Below are 18,998 nucleotides of genomic sequence, written 5' to 3'. Positions count from 1 at the left end.
ATTTTGACATCCAAAGAAATTTGATGTAAGTTGCCTGCATCTTCCAAGAAGCTTCCTGTAATTTGTCTTCCACCCTTTTCAATGCTCCATCTTCTTAGTTCTTACACCACGAACGTTAAATGCGTTAATTTTTTTTTTATTAAATAAAATTTATGTACAAAATACCCCCACCTTTTTTTTCCCTTCAATCAATGCCTAACCCTAGTTATCCTTTTCTTTCGTTTTCTTATTTATTTCCTTCTTTTTCCTTGATTAGGGTTTTGGATGGAGGTTGCATCCAAGTATAATTGTCAGTCAGTCTAAATAATTTCATGAAGAAGGAGGGAAGGAAAAAACAAAAGAAAAAAAAATTAGGGTTTTGAATGGACAGTGGTAAAATAGGGGAAAATGATATTTTGATAATTATTTTTTAAAATAGTTTTTTGTTCTCAGCGAAAAGCTGCGGACATTTGAAAATAAAAAATTATTTTTTGTTTTTTTTATGCTTAATATCATAATACTTTGAAAACATCTTTTAGTTATTTTTTATTATTTTTACTTATTTTATGATGATTGTTTTAAAAATGATTATATGAATATGTAAAATTATTAAAAATAAAATGTTAGATATAAAAATGATTTTTAAAGCACATTTAAAAATATTAAAAATTAGTTAAAAATATTTTAGGTTTTCAAATAGACTTTTGTTTTATCAAACATCATAAAATAGTTTTAAAAAACTATTCTTAAAACTTGTATTTTAAAATAATTTTCATAAACAATTACCAAATAGGTTTAGGGTATTTTCAGAAAATATCTTTTAATTATTTTATATTATTTTCACTTATTTTATGACGACTGTTTTAAAAAATAATTATATATGTAGAATGATTAAAAATAAAATGCTAGACATAAAAATTATTTATAAAATATATCTATAAATATTAAAAACATTTTAGATTTCAAATTTTGTTTTACAAAACATCATAAAACAATTTTTAAAATTAAAAAAAAAAACTATTACCAAATGGGCCTTAAAATTCTTCTTCCTTTGCTCATACTCCTAACCCCCACTCTTTTCCGGTTGCAAAAAATTAATTTTTATAAATTCTAAAGCTAAAAGGACAAAAATAAATAAATAAATAAAATTTGCATGGATATTAATTCATTTTTAGAAAATTCTCATAATTAATCATTAAAAAAATCATAATAAAGACAATTAACCTGATGAGTATTAATTAATTATACTAAAAGATCCCATTTCAGTACATTGAACGTGCTCCTCACGCGAATTTAATTGTCTTGGGGTTTTGTGAAGTAAATAAATAATAACACCCCATTCTCATTCGTCCCTAATCCACCTACCTACCCACCTACCTTCACTTCTTGCTCACGCGCTTCCCTCTGATTCGTTCCCACAGCCTTCTTTGCGTTACAGCCTGTGACTATATCAGCACTCTTAATGTGGACATACCCCAATTTGCATGGAACCAATAAGAACCTGCCACGTAAATTAAATCTGTACTGTTTCTGCATTTCTTTTCTTTTCTTTTCTTTTTCTAAGTAAATATAATCTTAAATAATATGTAGAGTACTTTGATGGGAAATGGGTATAACAAATTTTGTAAGAAAATATTTTTGTCCAAAAAATTTATTATTCTTAATTTTTGTGGAAAAATGAGGATTATTTTTTCGAAATAAAGATTATTTTAACTTTTTAGTGTCCCATTTTTGAATGATTCTTGATTATCATATTTGTAGGATTTCACGTGTTCGTATGAATATATTTTTGTATTTATTAATTTATGTATGAATTTCATTGGGTTTAGTATATTGTGGTGATTCGGAAAGGAAAGTGGACGTTGACCCGGCAGAATTTGATTGGAGAGGAGGGGAAGTTTACTAAGTTTGTATATACAATTCTCTGTAAGAAAGCTGATGAGATTTGAAAACAGTTGGATGGTCAAGTCAAATCTGGTGTGTCTGAGGGACTCTTTAGCTGCGGTGGTTTTTGATCTCTTTTTGTCTTAATTTTGAAAACATTTTGTTTTCTTCTCTCAAATGAGTCTCTAGGAGTTTATTTTAGGGAAATTAGCAACACCCATGTCAAAATATACGAGTTTTGTTGGGAGTTTCTGTATGGGTTTCATGTAAATCAATCAGAAAAAAGACAAAGTAGGTGAGAGATTCATTCTTTTCCTGAGGGATTTTAATCAGTTTCAAGCTGCCCAGTACAGGAAACACCAATTATTGAAGTGGGTTGTTGTTTGTCTCTCAGGAAACCAAGTTCAGGAGTGTCAGTATTTCTTTGAGAGATTTCAATCAGTTTCAAGGTACCCTGTTCAAGAAAGTGTGATTTCTGAGCTGGGTGGTTGTCGTCTTCAAGGTAGTTTAGATGCTCAAAATTTTCTGGGGTATTTGCAAGAATTTGAAGGTACCTGTTTCAGGAAACACTGATTTGTTACCTGGTTTTTCTTTCTGCAGAAGTGAATGATAGTGGAGGAGGAGAATCCTCCAACACCCAGTGAGGTTGTGGAGGAAAATGAATCCAATGGAGGATTCTGTGATTTCATCTGTGCTCCAATCTATTGGTTCAAAATGCTTGCCATGGAACTGCATTGGAGTTTTGTATTTGGGGTTGTTGCAGTTTATGGGATAAGCCAAGGACTGGGTGGTGCTTTGGCTCGTGTCGGCACAGAGTATTATATGAAGGATGTTCAGAAGGTTCAACCTTCTGAAGCACAAATTTATGGAGGAATAACTTCTATTCCTTGGCTTGTCAAGCCTCTTTGGGGTCTTCTCACAGATGTGCTCCCAATCGTTGGGTATCACAGAAGGCCTTATTTCATTTTAGCCGGTAACATTACACTTTATCATTTTGAATTCTCTGTCAGATTTTTTATTCAATCATTGAATGTTACTATAAGGGGATCTTCAAATGGAAGTATACATGCTGCCTTATGATCTGATTATCTAGGTTTAATTTCACTGATAGATTTTTTTATCTTTTGAATAGATTATAAATATCACTAATCCTTCTTTCAATATTTCTATGAAATCCATCTGCTTTTATTTTACTTCATAAATTGCATATCTGAGTGACAAAGATAGATGTTGTATCTTCATTTATTGCTGTTTTAGTTGTTCTTATCTGTTGAGATAAATTTTTAGTTTATGTGGGCTTTGGTTGATGTGGATTAAGCTTGTAGAATAATTGGCCTTTGCCCAATTTTGGATAGTCTACTAGTTGTTGCCATTATAGACTTTACAGTTTTCATATCCTTGATCTGTTGGAGGTGAGCTGCTTGTGTTACTTAGCTGTATATGCCAGGTGGAAGTATCCATTGCATGTATGCACATATAAAAGAGGGAGCAATGTTTATGTGCTTAGGCGAATTCTTTTGTAGCTTAACTCTAGCCTCTCTTTTGAAGGGACTGATTTAAGGAATGCAGTTGTGGGTGCAGGTTTAGGATTTGGACTGTGTATCAGTTGGATATGTTCAACCTCTTTCTTGGTCTTCGTAGACTTGATTTTTTGACACAAATGTGAAGGATCCAATGACAACCCTATCCATTAACTTACTATAAAACTTGCTCTACATTGTTCTATTCAGTTGCATATAGGCTAAATCATCCGTCCTTGGCCTAGAAAAGACGTATTCTTATTATTATAAATTTTCTTAAAGAGGGTTGTACACTAATTAATATATCTGCCAAAAAGACAAGGTAATTAGGATTGCCATACAAAAATTGTTGAGTCTGACAGAAGTTTGAAGTGTCAATGTAGCTTGGCTTGTTAACTCATAGAATTCACTAAGAGACTTGCCACTTGGTAAGTGATCATTGATCTTTTCCTTTCAAGCAGAAAGTAAAACCAGGTTCTAAGTGGGGGCAGGGAAGTGCTTGTCTGCTTGATGCTTTTAAGAGGCTCCCAACTTTTGAGCCCACATAAATATACATGTGTACACATGAATATAGTGAGGTAGGTAAACATGTGTACATGAAATTTGGACTAAAAATAGCAAGTTGATGAAAATATAGAAACAAACATATCTTGAGCATAGACTGTAAGTAAAAAAGGAATCATGTACTTGGATTGTGCTCCCTCTTTTTGTGAGGCACCACTTAATTCATTTTGTTTGCTTGCCTATCGGGAAAAAAAAAATTAAGTAAAAAAGAATTCCTAATTTTTGTATCAAGAAAGCAATGGAAACTAACTTCCTTTTAAATTTAAATTCTAAAATTTTGAACATTAAAGTAGCCATTCCTTTATTTTTCTAGAATTTTATTCTGCTAATCACCATGGGAACATATTTTCTTTTAAAAACATAAATAAATTTCCTAAAATATCATGTAGTAATAGTTATAAACCATGGGAGTTGAACAAATATTTAATAACATAGCTGTCAGTTTTGTCGAATATTCATAGGGTTACCATTTTACTTCTTTACTGAGCTATATGATTTTCACAAATGAAATAGGTTTAAGTTTTCTGAAAACTCAAACTTGTCTTAAGCTAGTCAAGGATATATCAAGAAAAAGAGGCAGTTGTTCTTGAAAACTGCAAGTCTTGCATGCTTCTAGATAACAAGGCATGCAGTATGATCTTCAGAGCATCAGCATCCCCAGCACTGGACATTTCTAGGACTTCCTTTTCATGCTGTGGTTAGCATGGTTAGGATCAGCCACAGGGAGATACAGAATAGTTGCCAGCTCAATGCCCCTACTATGAAACATATTTAGTTCTTGTGAGCTCATTCTTCACTGATCCTTGCTCCTGTAATTTGGGGCACATAGTTCTGATGTTTTCATCATGTGCTCCCAGAGTTAAGAAAGACTCCTTTCCACCACTTAGAGAGTGTAGTTTTGATTAGGACAAAAGTTGTAATAGATTTTTCATGCATATAATACATCTGAATCATAGAATGAGGTATCTTACTTGGCTTATATGTGATATTTTTTAGAGTTTTCATGAAGGCTGAAATAGAGACAACTGCTATGGAATTTGAGAGAAGTCAGAAAATATCCAATCTCATATTATCATACTTCTACTCTCACTGGGAATTTTTCCGAGAATTGGTGAAATGAGCATGATTGGGAAAAAAAGGAGAAATATTTTCTTCTGACTACTATGTTGTACCAACAAATAATTTATGCAAACTAAAAAGTCTACATGGCATTTTTTTGGCTTGTTCAACTAGTTGGTGTTGCCTGAAGTGGTCCACTGCGCCTTCATTGATGCATGGCTGAAATCCTTACTAAGTGAGCTTGGTGTTGAGGTGGTCTCATAATATTGTTCATCTGACTTCCTTAAAGAATTTTATTGCCCTAAATTAAGTGTGGTCACCTGAATTAGTACAGGCTACTCTTAGACAACTTTTGAGAATACTTGTAGGAAAACAGGCATTACTCTTCTTGAATTTATGAAGTGTTTTGAGAATTCTTCATATAAGATGGGACTATATTAATGCTTTTACTGTATTGGTTGGATGTGTATATTTAAAGAGATTCTTTCTTGAAGTCTGAGGAAAACATGAAGAAGACCTTATAGTTGGGCGTGTTTGAATTTGTCTTTTAAGTTAAACAGAGATGTACTCCAACAATACATTCCTTTCTTTTCCTTTTGTATAACAAATGATGTGGGGAATTATACCACATTCTTGTGCAGATACAGTCTGACCAATACTTTCACTCTCCTCTTAGTGGTTTGCCACCTCGATATAAGTTTTCCTAGACTTTTTATTGATTGTCTAATTCACACATGTGCCTATAGTTACATACAAGGTACATAATAATAGTGCCCCAAACTATGGAGTGTATTTATACATGGTGCTCTAGCTTCATCAGTCACACAGCCCCTCTAACAACAGTTTTGACAGTTAGGAGTAGAACACCAATACCGATAAGCAGCTCTATGTTATCTTGTTAATCAAAATACCATGTAATATTTAAGTGCAAAATTAGCCTACAAGAGAAGCAAAATCCTAGCATACACGTAGTAGAGGTTTTTTTTGTTTTTGCCCACAGGAAGGGAGGGGTAGTGTGGTGTTAGCTCAGGTTTTGAGTATTGTTCCTTCGTTCCCTAATATGAACATCAATTGTGTTGGTTTGCATGGAGATGCTAGTATGCAGTGGAAACTGATCCTTTTAATTCTAAAAATGAAATCTAGGGTAAATACTTATATAGGCAGTCCACAAGCCTTGAAGAACCCTTTGATGGCCTTTTGCTTCCAAATCATCAACAATCTTTCACCACAATGACAATCTCTAAGTATGCACAAATGTGTGGGCAATCTCTATGCTTTTGGAAACACCAATAGTGAGATCCTAGGGAGTGGTGGCACAACCAAGGGGGCCTTGATTTTTCTTCTCCAAATTCTATTTATTATACAGCCCTATACTGCTTTATATGGTGTCTAACCCTAAGAGCAAAAAGTCCACCATGCCCTTAGCAAGCAAAAGGACCACCTTGCCTTTAACGAACCAATCCCATGCTCCAAGGTACACCCAAGACTATGGTACACCCTAGTCTTCCATCAAACCATTTAAATTGTGCATACATACCAAGATTGCTTGGGTGAGGACCACCGAACCCATAGAATAATCAGTTCCCATAGAATCTCAATGTTTTATAATTAATCTTCATTCCACTAAAGAAGATTAATTGCACTTCTATATTCTATGATAACTGTTGAATATAATGTATGTATAGTATACTATCTTTCCTTGTTAATATAGGTCACATGTATGGTAGTTAGGACTCCTAGCCTTGTATATATATATCTCTCAATTGTAACTAGCTATTACATGAATGTGAATAAGGTTTTTCTCCTCTCTCTCTCTCTCTCTCTCAACATGGTATCAGAGCCAAAGGAGAAAACCTAATTTTTTTTTTTCGGTTTAGCCGTGTACTCAATTCCGGCGAACCGTCCAATGACCGTGTCTCACTCCGGTCCCCTCATTCTCTTCCCGAACCACCCCGGACAACCTCATCGCCGTCGGATCTCCACCACGCCGGCAACCTTTTCCGACGAAATTTTCCGGCGACCTCTTTTCCGGGCAACGACCACATATTCCGAACCGCCGGAGGCTGATCTACACGCCAGTGGAAACCCCATCGGCAACCGGAATCTCACGCGCCGCTCTTCTCCTCTGGACTGTCACCCACGCGCCGGCGCGTGACGGCGCGTGGCTCACTTTCCGGCCACTTCCGACACCTTTCCAGGCTCGTCCGGCGCCGTCTTGGCCTTCTAGCCCTCCGGCAGTCCTCCCCGAGCCCTGCATCTCCATTTTTTCCCTGTTTTTGGCTTTCTTGCCATTCCGGCCACCTCCGACAGGGCTCCCCCTCCATCTCCGAGGCTTGGGTGCTGCTTCTCTTCCTCTCCAGGCACGACATGACCTTTTTTTCTCCATTGATTGCACCTCTCACAGCCGTGGTTTCACTGTTTTTCTCTCTCCGCCGAAATCTGAACCCATCTTAGGGCTCTCTTCGATCCAAATACGTGAATATGACCACCAAAAATCAGATCTTTACCTCTGTTCTCTCTGGATCTCCTCTGATTACCTCAGAGAAATTGGTTTGCAGTGAGAATTATCTCTCCTGGTCTGCCTCTGTTGAACTTTGGTTTATGGGTCAAGGATATGAGGATCACTTGGTTACCCAGGAGGCAGATATCCCTGAGGTTGACCGCGTACAGTGGAGGAAGATAGATGCACAGTTATGTAGTGTATTATGGCAATCGGTTGATCCCCGGATTCTTCTTCATCTTCAGGCCTATAAAACTTGTTTTAAATTTTGGACTCAGGCCAAAGGATTATACACGAATGATATCCAGCGTCTTTATAAGGTGGCTTCTGCTATTGTCCATCTCAGCCAACAGGACTTGGATCTATCTACTTATATTGGTCAGATTGCCTCTCTTAAGGAGCAGTTCTTGACTGTGATGCCTCTTACTCCTAATGTTGGGGCTCAACAAACACAGCTTGACAAGTTCTTCATGGTCCTTACTCTTATTGGCCTCCGTCCGGATCTTGAGCCTATTCGTGATCAGATTCTTGGTAGTTCATCAGTTCCGTCCTTGGATGATGTGTTTGCTCGCCTCCTCCGTATCTCGTCCACTCAGACTGTGCCATCTGATAGCGCTTCAGATTCTTCTGTGTTAGTTTCTCAAACTACCTCTCGAGGAGGACGCAGTGGTACCCGAGGTAGAGGCCAACGTCCTCATTGCACCTATTGCAATAAACTTGGCCACACTCGCGATCGTTGCTATCAGTTACATGGAAGACCTCCTCGCACTGCCCATATGGCCCAGTCCTCTGATTCTCCGCTGCCTCAGCCTCCGAGCTCCTCCGCATCTCAGACATCTCAGGCTTCTATTGCCTCTGTTGCCCAGCCTGGTAATGCCTCTGCCTGCCTTACCCACACATCTTCTCTTGGACCCTGGATTTCAGATTCTGGAGCATCTGATCACCTATCTGGTAATAAGGATCTTTTCTCCTCTATTACTACTACCTTTGATTTACCTACTGTTACCTTAGCTAATGGTTCTCAAACTGTGGCTAAAGGTATTGGTTTGGCCCTTCCTCTGCCTTCTCTACCTCTCACTTCTGTCCTTTATACTCCTGAATGTCCTTTTAATCTTATTTCCATCAGCAAAATCACTCGTACTCTTAATTGCTCTATTACCTTTTCTGATAAATTTGTGACCTTGCAGGACCGGAGTACGGGGAAGACGATTGGCATAGGACGTGAGTCTCAAGGCCTCTATCACCTCACCTCAGATTCATCTCCTGCAGTTTGCATTTCCACTGATGCTCCTCTCCTCATTCACAATCGTTTGGGCCACCCTAGTCTCTCCAAGTTCCAGAAGATGGTTCCTCGTTTTTCCACTTTGTCGTCGCTTCCGTGTGAGTCATGTCAGCTTGGGAAACATACTCGTGTCTCGTTCCCAAAGCGTTTGAATAATCGGGCAAAGTCTCCTTTTGAGCTTGTCCACACTGATGTTTGGGGTCCTTGTCGAACTGCGTCTACTTTAGGATTTCAGTATTTTGTCACTTTCATTGATGACTATTCTCGATGTACTTGGTTATTTTTAATGAAAAATCGAGCTGAGTTATTCTCTATTTTCCAGAAATTTTATACTGAAATCCAAACCCAGTTCAATATTTCTATTCGTGTGTTACGCAGTGACAATGCCAGGGAATATTTTTCAGCCCAATTTACTTCGTTTATGTCTCATCATGGGATTCTTCATCAGTCTTCTTGTGCTCATACTCCTCAACAAAATGGGGTAGCTGAACGCAAGAATCGACATCTTGTTGAGACAGCTCGTACTCTCCTCCTCCATAGTCACGTTCCTTTTCGCTTTTGGGGGGACGCTGTTCTTACCGCTTGTTATTTGATTAATCGTATGCCCTCCTCTGTCTTACACGATCAGATTCCTCACTCCCTTCTTTTCCCTGACCAACCACTTTATTTCCTTCCTCCTCGTGTCTTTGGTTGTACTTGCTTTGTTCATATTCTCACTCCTGGACAGGACAAGCTTTCCGCCAAAGCCATGAAGTGCCTCTTCTTGGGATATTCTAGACTTCAGAAGGGTTATCGTTGTTATTCCCTTGAGACTCATCGGTACTTTATCTCCGCTGATGTCACCTTCTTTGAGGACTAACCATTCTTTTCCACCACTTCTGAGTCTCTTCCTGTTTCTGAAGTCTTGCCTATTCCCATTGTCTCCCCACCTGATGCTATGCCCCCTCGACCACTTCAGGTTTATCATCTTCGCCCTCGTGTCGTTGCTCCTCTCCCTTTTCCTGAGGCGCCTGCTGACTCACTTCCTATCCCTTCGGCTTCACCTGCCCCGGCTCTGCCTTCTCCTAATGACTTACCCATTGCTGTTCGGAAAGGTACTCGCTCTACTCGTAATCCTCATCCTATTTACAATTTTTTAAGTTATCATCGATTATCTTCACCCTATTCTGCTTTTGTTTCTGCTATATCCTCTGTTTCTCTTCCAAAGAGCACCCATGAAGCTCTTTCCCATCCAGGCTGGCGACAGGCAATGGTGGATGAAATGGCTGCTCTGCACTCTAATGGCACTTGGGATCTTGTTGTTTTACCCTCTGGTAAATCTACAGTTGGTTGTCGTTGGGTCTATGCAGTTAAGGTTGGTCCTGATGGTCAGGTTGATCGCCTTAAGGCCCGCTTAGTTGCTAAAGGCTATACTCAAGTTTATGGTTCTGATTATGGTGACACATTCTTCCCTGTTGCCAAGATTGCTTCTGTCCGCTTGCTTCTCTCCATGGCTGCTATGTGTTCTTGGCCTCTTTATCAGTTGGATATTAAAAATGTCTTCCTTCATGGTGATCTTGCCGAGGAAGTTTATATGGAGCAACCTCCTGGTTTTGTTGCTCCGGGGGAGTCTGGTTTAGTGTGCAGGTTACGCCGTTCACTATATGGCTTGAAACAATCTCCTTGAGCATGGTTTAGCCGTTTTAGTTCTGTTGTTCAAGAGTTTGGCATGCTTCGCAGTACAGCAGACCATTCAGTTTTTTATCATCATAACTCCTTGGGGCAGTGTATTTATCTGGTTGTTTATGTGGATGACATCGTCATTACAGGCAGTGATCAGGATGGTATTCAGAAACTAAAGCAACATCTTTTTACCCACTTTCAGACCAAAGACTTGGGGAAACTCAAGTATTTCTTGGGAATTGAGATAGCTCAATCCAGTTCTGGTGTGGTCCTTTCCCAAAGGAAGTATGCTTTAGACATCCTGGAAGAAACCGGTATGTTAGACTGTAAACCGATAGACACACCTATGGATCCGAATGTCAAACTTGTACCAGGACAGGGGGAGCCTTTAGGAGACCCCGGGAGATATCGACGGCTCGTAGGTAAATTGAACTATCTCACCATTACTCGTCCAGACATTTCTTTTCCTATGAGTGTTGTCAGTCAATTCCTACAGTCACCATGTGATAGCCATTGGGATGCTGTAATCCGTATTCTTCGATATATCAAAAGTACACCAGGCCAAGGTGTATTGTACGAGAACAGAGGTCATACTCAAGTTGTTGGTTACACAGATGCAGATTGGGTTGGCTCACCCACAGATAGACGTTCCACTTCAGGGTACTGTGTTTTTATTGGAGGTAATCTAATATCTTGGAAGAGTAAGAAACAAGATGTAGTGGTCAGATCTAGCGCTGAAGCCGAGTATCGAGCTATGGCTTTGGCAATATGTGAACTCATATGGTTGAGACATCTTCTTCAGGAATTGAGATTTGGAAAGGATGAACAGATGAAACTCATCTGTGATAACCAGGCCGCATTACATATTGCATCCAATCCAGTCTTTCATGAAAGGACCAAGCATATTGAAGTTGACTGTCATTTCATTAGAGAGAAGATCGCATCAGGATGTATTGCTACAAGTTTTGTCAATTCAAATGATCAACTAGCAGACATCTTCACTAAATCTCTCAGAGGTCCTAGGATTAAATATATTTGTAACAAGCTTGGTGCATATGACGTATATGCTCCAGCTTGAGGGGGAGTGTTGAATATAATGTATGTATAGTATACTATCTTTCCTTGTTAATATAGGTCACATGTATGGTAGTTAGGACTCCTAGCCTTGTATATATATATCTCTCAATTGTAACTAGCTATTACATGAATGTGAATAAGGTTTTTCTCCTCTCTCTCTCTCTCTCTCTCAACAATAACAAAAAGAAGCAAGATGCATGTGTTCAGGTCCTACTATACCACTACATGTTGTTTCCCATGAACTGATATCCATAACTCAATAAAGGAAGTGTCATCAACTTACTAGTTTACCTCTTTCTCCATTGAGTTATAAATCCACCTTTGTGATGATCAATTGATATATCTATATCCACTAGGATAAATATCAAATTTAATCAAATAGAATTACTATGGCAATAGATTTACATGATCATCCACCTTATGGTTATTCAAGGGGATATGACGGTCTCATTGAGGAAATATCACGGTGCCTCTGTTGAAGATGTTTGTTACCAACGGTTGAATTAATGATTATCCAAGTTCCAAGAATATACAATTGCTTTAGGATCTTACTTTTATGAAACTCAAAATAACCATCAACCCATACATCGGTGCAACACCTTCTCAAGGTTAAGAGCATATGCAACATAGTAACTAGGAGAGAAGGCATAACGATGTGAATGTAATTGTGACATACCACTCCATTGGTTTTGTTCAATGTATAAACCAATATACACTGGTACACATGCCTTAAAGTCTAGCTTTAATGACCAGGATAAGCCATCCCACCAGTTAGGGAAGCAACACACTACAACTACCATTGAGTGGCCCAAACTCATGAATTGTTGTAAACACTTGTCAAGTACAAGTGACCTATGGTTTGTGCCCTCTGTGTAACCACTCTCATACACACAGACCAAGTACAATGGAAACTGATTCAGCTGAATGCTCATATAAATCGTACTCAATGGAACAATAAGAGAATGAAGTGTGCAAAACATTATTATTATTATTATTAAATGATAAAATATTCTCAAAAGTAATCCTTGCTTTTAGGGCTAATTCTAACAAGTTGGCAGTACAAGCACCAATGTCAGTGTCCTAGGATTGAGAGAGAGAAGCAAAAAGAACCAGTAGAGGGAGAGGGCATGAGCATATCTTTGCTATTGTAAAATACATATCTGCCTACAGCCAGAGCTACTTATGCTAGCTGATATGCTTTGGTTGCAAAAAATTATGAGTTGACAGTTCAGCACTGGAACATATATGCAATACCATCTTGATAATAAGCTGCATCATTCAGCAGATAAAGTGCATTGTTTTCAGTATCATATCTTGTGAATCAGTCAGTACATATCTGCTAGTGGCGTTGGCTACTTATACTAGCTACAGGTTGATAAAAGATCATGGGCTATCAGTTCAAATTAGACTTTATCTTCTGATACTATCCAATACAACTCTCACAAACTTGCATAGATCCATAAGGCTGTTTAAATGTGTAAATACAAAAGAAGAGCTTTGAGGGGTTCCTAAACCTTTTATACCCCTCTCTCTCAACACTCTTTGTTGGTTTGACCTAAGTATGGAATTCTAGAGGTTGAAAAAGGATTTGGTACCACTGTGGAACTAAAACCTTCTCATATAAAACTATGCATTTAAAGTTGGATTTATTGGAGTTTAGGAAGGTTTCATCTACTGATTGTTATGGAGATAATAGATATCAGATGAAATTTGAAGAGTTCTCTAATCTAGGGGTTCCAGTCATTGACGTGTTTATGTTGATTTCTATATATGTTTAGCAAATGTACTTGAGAGTTTGATGCAAAATATTGATCAGCTGGTTATTTAACTATGTAACTCGGACCATGAAAATGACAGAAGACTCAATAGAAACCAACGATATTGTAATGCACATATCTCACTCTTTCCCACTCAATATGATGTAAAAAGTAAAAACCAGTGAAACTTTCATTGACATGTTAACTAATAAGTGCTGGCAAAAAAGTTAACAAAAAATGTTTCAATATAATAATATGTAGAAATAGGGTGTAAAGGTCTGTGTTTGTGACTTCTGATGGTTTGCTTGCCCAAATTTAAAATTCACCACTCTATCTATTATCCACACACAATAGACCATTGCTTGATATGCTGTTTTGAGGCCAAAATGATAGGACAACATCTACCAGAATTTAGACCAATGATAGCAAGAGACTAGAGAAAGAAATTCTAGAGAGTTAAAACTAGACAGGTTGAAAGATGCCATATAGTTGTGACAGTTTTCTTCCTGGAGCAATTAAACATATATTTATAATTCTTCTCCTGATCTCAGAGTTCCTCCAGTACTTTCAGTGCATGTAAAATTTATACTAGTGAGGCCTAGAAAGAGAAGACTTCCAAATGTATGGATCAACCTTATCAAGTTTACAACTATGCAAAAATATAGAATTTCCTGTGATTAGATATTTCAGACAAATAGCTCAGATCATTTTTAACTTCTATTTGCTAGGCATTTGGTGATATAGACAGTTTAGAAGCATAATTCTTAATTGGTAAGGAAAAAAAGTAGAATCGAATGTAGACAAGGAATGCTTGTCTATTGTAAAGTAAGAAGGAAAGAGTTAAAATGATGAACTGAAATATAAAATCTCTTATGACCATTATTACAGATGTTGAGCCCCAATCTGAGCACATCATCAACATGAACAGTTGGCTAGGATGTGAAGGCACCATATTTCATCATTCTTTTTTACAAATTTAGGAAGTTCATGTTGTGATCATTCAACTAGTTTGTTTATATTTTGACAATCAATTAGACTCTTGTACCCACATTCAAATAGTATTGGAGGTCACCAAGTTATCTGACACAGAGATTCCCTTGCATCTGCACGGTTGTTTTTATGCATTTGCTCTTTATCTGGATAGCAACCCTGCACTCAAATGGAATGATCACTTGATGGGATGAGAGAGAAGCATGACAATTGTTTAACTGAAGCAGTTTTTTCCTCAGATAGTTTGATTCATCTCAATTGCAGGTCTTCTTGGTGTGATCTCTATGCTCGTGTTATCATTTCACAAAGACCTGCATCTTGTACTCGCATTGTTCTCTTTAACAGCAGGAAGTGCTGGGGTAGCAATAGCAGATGTCACCATTGATGCCTGCGTGGCTCAGAACAGTAATCTACACCCTTCTCTTGCAGCTGACATGCAAAGCCTGTGTGCACTAAGTTCATCAGTTGGTGCACTAGTGGGATTCTCTATTAGTGGTATTTTTGTCCACCTCATAGGCCCTACGGTTAGCTTCTATAACTGTTCCTTGGACCAAAAATCCCAACATTTTCTGTTTCATATCTTCCATATGAAGTACAACTATCTTACTGTTGGAAGATCTTTTTCCTCTTTCCCTGGTAGGGGGTGTTTGGCTTGCTGACTATCCCGGCTACACTTGTACTTCTAGTTGGAATTGTTCTTAGTGAACCCCACACGCCTAACTTTGTTTACAGACAGGTATTCATGGGCTCCTGTTGATTCTTGGTTCCTTTTATACCCAGAATTCCAATGTTCAGTCTCTTATTCAGGTAAACCAAAAGTTGCTTGACGCTTGCAAGGCAATGTGGACAACATTGAAATACCCAGATGTGTGGAGACCATGTTTGTATATGTACTTATCCCTCGCATTGAGCTTGAATATCCATGAAGGCTTGTTCTATTGGTATACAGACTCTAAGGAAGGTCCATTATTCTCTCAGGTATGCTGGCCTCCACTCTTCTCTGCTTGTAAGGGAGATGAATAGGAACAATCTAAAGCATAACCAAAAATAGGATTTCCTAATTATTCAGTACTGTGAACTCGTGGCCTGAAACCCGAACTTGTTTGCATTGTTTCATATTTTCATGTGCTTTATGCAGGAGACTGTTGGCTACATATTCTCAATTGGCTCAGTTGGCTCCCTTTTAGGTGCCATACTCTACCAATATACTCTAAAGGACCACCCCTTCCGGGACTTGCTCTTCTGGACTCAGTTGCTTTATGGTTTATCAGGAATGCTGGATTTGATACTGGTGCTGCGTCTCAACTTGAAGTATGGCATACCAGATTATTTCTTCATTGTCGTTGCTGAAGGTGTATCTCAAATGATAGGACGGCTCAAATGGATGCCACTTCTTGTCCTCAGCTCCAAGCTTTGTCCCCCTGGCATTGAAGGCACATTCTTCGCCTTGCTTATGTCAATTGACAACCTTGGAATACTCTCATCCTCATGGGGAGGTGGCTTTCTACTCCATATCTTGAAGGTGACTCGGGTACAATTTGATAATCTGTGGATGGCGATTTTGATCCGAAACATACTGAGACTTAGCCCACTTGCTCTGCTGTTCTTGGTACCCCGTACTGATCCCAACTCTTCCATTATTCCCTCCCAAATCCTCCAGAATACCAAGCAGGCTGCCCATGCTTCACACCCTGAGAATGAGAATAAAAATGAGGATGGCAATATTGAATTGCTTCCTCTTGTTAACAATGTTGATAGTAGATGATACAGCCTAAACTATTAGCCAAACAGCCCTCATTGTCATGCCCACATCCACAGATTATCAAATTTGTTGTTAGCCTAATTTATGATTTTTATCTTTTTTTGTCTCCTGGCAATTTCTCATCTGTCCTCCACTAGTTCAATATTTTGTTGCAAAAATTTTGGCTGGTTTTGAACAGGATTTGATTAAGTTAATGCAAATTATCTGAGAATTTTGAAAATAATGCATTTTTATAAGTTATATATGAAAGAGTGCATATATGGGGAATGTTTTAGCTATGATCAAAGGATAAAGGCCCAGATGAAAGGATCATAAGTTGACAGATGTGCATTGGGTGCTTACAGATCTATAGAGGAATTATTCTCCTAATGTTCTTTCTAGAGTCTCTGCATTCATAACTTTTTACAAGTGTTTGGGGTCTTGTTGGTTCGGGTTTGATCATCTCATTTAAAGACCAATTGGTATCTAATAAGGGTAGGTTAAACCTTTTTTTATATTTCAATATCATATCTTACGATCCAGTTTTGAGAGTCATCATTTAGGAAATCCATTCCCGAGCTTAAGAATAACATTACTACGTCCCAACAAGAGCAGTATTACTACACCCCAATAATTTCTTCTTTGATGTGACGCTCCCATAATTCAAACCCATGACCTTTGGTTTTGATACGACTTGTTTGATCAAACTTTGATCATTTCATCTAAAAATAATTGAAATCTAATGATGATTGACTAAACATTTTATGGTATTTAACATAGCACCTACTAAATTTGTTTTAAGAGCGAACATTTAAATGACTCATCATTGTATTTAAAAGTGACATTTTTACATCCCAACTAATCTATTTGAAAACATTTTCAAAAACAATTCTCAAAATGTAGCTTTGAAAACAACTCTTAAAAATTATTCGTAATTATTTTTAAAAACAAAATTATACTTAAAAACTTAAATATAAAAAATAATTTTATTGGCTAATACTTCATAAAGATACTATGAACTCGTATATGATATAAAGGTTTTTAGAATATTTTTCATATTTTTTAAAATCAACATAAAATAATTCAAATTTATTCCAAAAAAAAAAAGAAACATATTTTCAATATAAACTTTAAAAAACCATTTTCTCTCAAAAAGTTTAGGGAAAAGGCATTCTCCATCAAACCTCTAAAGGATGGCAGAAGTAAAAGATATGCTAGTATATTTTTAAAAATTAAGCAGCTATAGTTTTGTAGTGTTCATAATCTGTTCATCTATCCATGGCGGACAGAAAAGTGAAAACTTTTCTTGGATAATAAAGCCAAACACGAACTTTATTTTATACAAAGTAAAAAAAAAGAAAAAAAAAAGGGAAAAATAAATGCTTTCACGCGGAGAGTTGATTGTCATGTCACATCTTAATTTTGCTTTTAAAGCGAGCTCTTATTTATTTATATCCGAATTTTATTTATTTATATATTTTATATAATCTTATTTTAATTTTTTATGAATATGAATTATATTTTTCTTAATTATGTGTACATATTTTAAAAGCATAAGAACCCGTTATTATAATACAATGCAGAAAGTAATTATGATATTTTATATTAGATACGTTATATACAAATTTCATATAAAGATATTTTAAAGTTGCGAGAATATGTTTATTTGGAAAAATGTTACAAACATTTTTTTTAATATTTGTTCAAAATTACATAATAATATTGTTGCTAGTAAGTGAAATCCTTAAATACTACTACCATTAATAAAATATAATAGACATTACTTTTTAAATTGAATTTATTTAATAATAAAAAAAAAACTTGACTAACCACTTAAATCAAAACATGGGATGAGAATTTTAAAATTTTAAAATTAATATTTATTTTTTTATAAAATATAAAATTTATAAACCGAATTAATTTCCTTCAAAATAAGATCTTATATTGATTATTTAATAAAGTAAAATTCTAATTTTAAATAAACTCTATGTATGAGAACTAATTTTTCATTAAAGGATTAATAAAAATGGATCGTTTTCATACTTTAATCATTCTATAAACCCCATAAAGATACCAAATATTTTTCATTTCTATTAATTCAACATCAATAATTTCTAGGACTTATTTTTAATGCTAAAGGAAATCTTAATATCATATGCTAGTGCAACAACCTAAAGATAAAAAATAAATCCTTCAATTATTGAACATGTTTTATTGCTATTAAACCAAGTAACCAACCATACTTATACTTACGTCTAATTATAAAATTGGGAAAAAAAAAAAAAAAAACGAGCCCCAAAATATTTTAATTTTTTTAATTATTGTATTCTTAAAATAGTCTTGAACTTAAATTGTTCTACCAAAAATAAATCTTATAACTTATCATAATTTTCGTGAAGTTGAATTTTAAGCAGGACTCGCATTTTTAAAATACGGGTTTAGTTATTTTGTACTAAAATATTATGAAAATTAAAAAGAAAATTTAAGAAACATCGTGTTTTAAACAAATTAACTAGAAAATGATTTAAATATAATAAAACTAGTTAAATTAAAATATGAAAAATATATATATGCTATACCCCTTAATTTTTAGCTTGTTTTACATTTTGTCTCTCACATTTAAAACTCAATACTTTGTCATCCAAATTTATTATAAACCAATATTTTGCCTTCAATTACAAACTTTTCATAAAATTATTAAAGGAATTATTTATTTATTTATTTATTATTTTTCACTCTAGTTTGAACATTGATTTCGATATACGTAAAGGCAACTTTAAATCAACAATCTTGAAGTAAAATTTTCCAAATGCTTTCAAAATATAATAACTATAAATTTTGATTTTTGATTATGGGGAGAGATTTGTAAGACTATTTGTAATTTTCGTTTGTAGTAGTGAAGTATGATAATTTGTATTTAGACAATAAATGTTTTTTGTTGCATTTCAACTTCATTACTTAACAAATTGTTCATTGACTTTTA

General features: G+C 36.1%; 1 protein-coding gene across 2 annotated transcripts; it reads left to right on the top strand.

Annotated features, from left to right (window-relative positions):
- The first annotated feature begins 1,582 nt into the window (after positions 1 to 1,582).
- On the top strand, positions 1,583 to 16,287 carry LOC100261254 (probable folate-biopterin transporter 2). Of its 2 annotated transcripts, none has more exons than XM_010650465.3 (7): positions 1,583 to 2,154; positions 2,258 to 2,365; positions 2,464 to 2,836; positions 14,539 to 14,798; positions 14,915 to 15,010; positions 15,082 to 15,252; positions 15,413 to 16,287. In XM_010650465.3, the coding sequence occupies exons 3-7, from the start codon at positions 2,470 to 2,472 to the stop codon at positions 16,037 to 16,039; spliced, it is 1,521 nt and encodes a 506-aa protein (XP_010648767.1). In that variant the 5' UTR covers positions 1,583 to 2,154; positions 2,258 to 2,365; positions 2,464 to 2,469; the 3' UTR covers positions 16,040 to 16,287. The 2 variants fall into 2 exon arrangements, with proteins under 2 accessions (XP_010648767.1, XP_010648766.1); XM_010650464.3 differs by having other exon boundaries at positions 1,615 to 2,158.
- Positions 16,288 to 18,998: the final 2,711 nt, after the last annotated feature.

This window comes from Vitis vinifera, chromosome 4 (assembly GCF_030704535.1).
Source record: "Vitis vinifera cultivar Pinot Noir 40024 chromosome 4, ASM3070453v1".
In the NCBI taxonomy this organism is placed as follows: Eukaryota; Viridiplantae; Streptophyta; class Magnoliopsida; order Vitales; family Vitaceae; genus Vitis; species Vitis vinifera.
The sequence above is the reverse complement of the archived record's forward strand: the minus strand, read 5'-3'. Positions and strand labels throughout refer to the sequence as shown.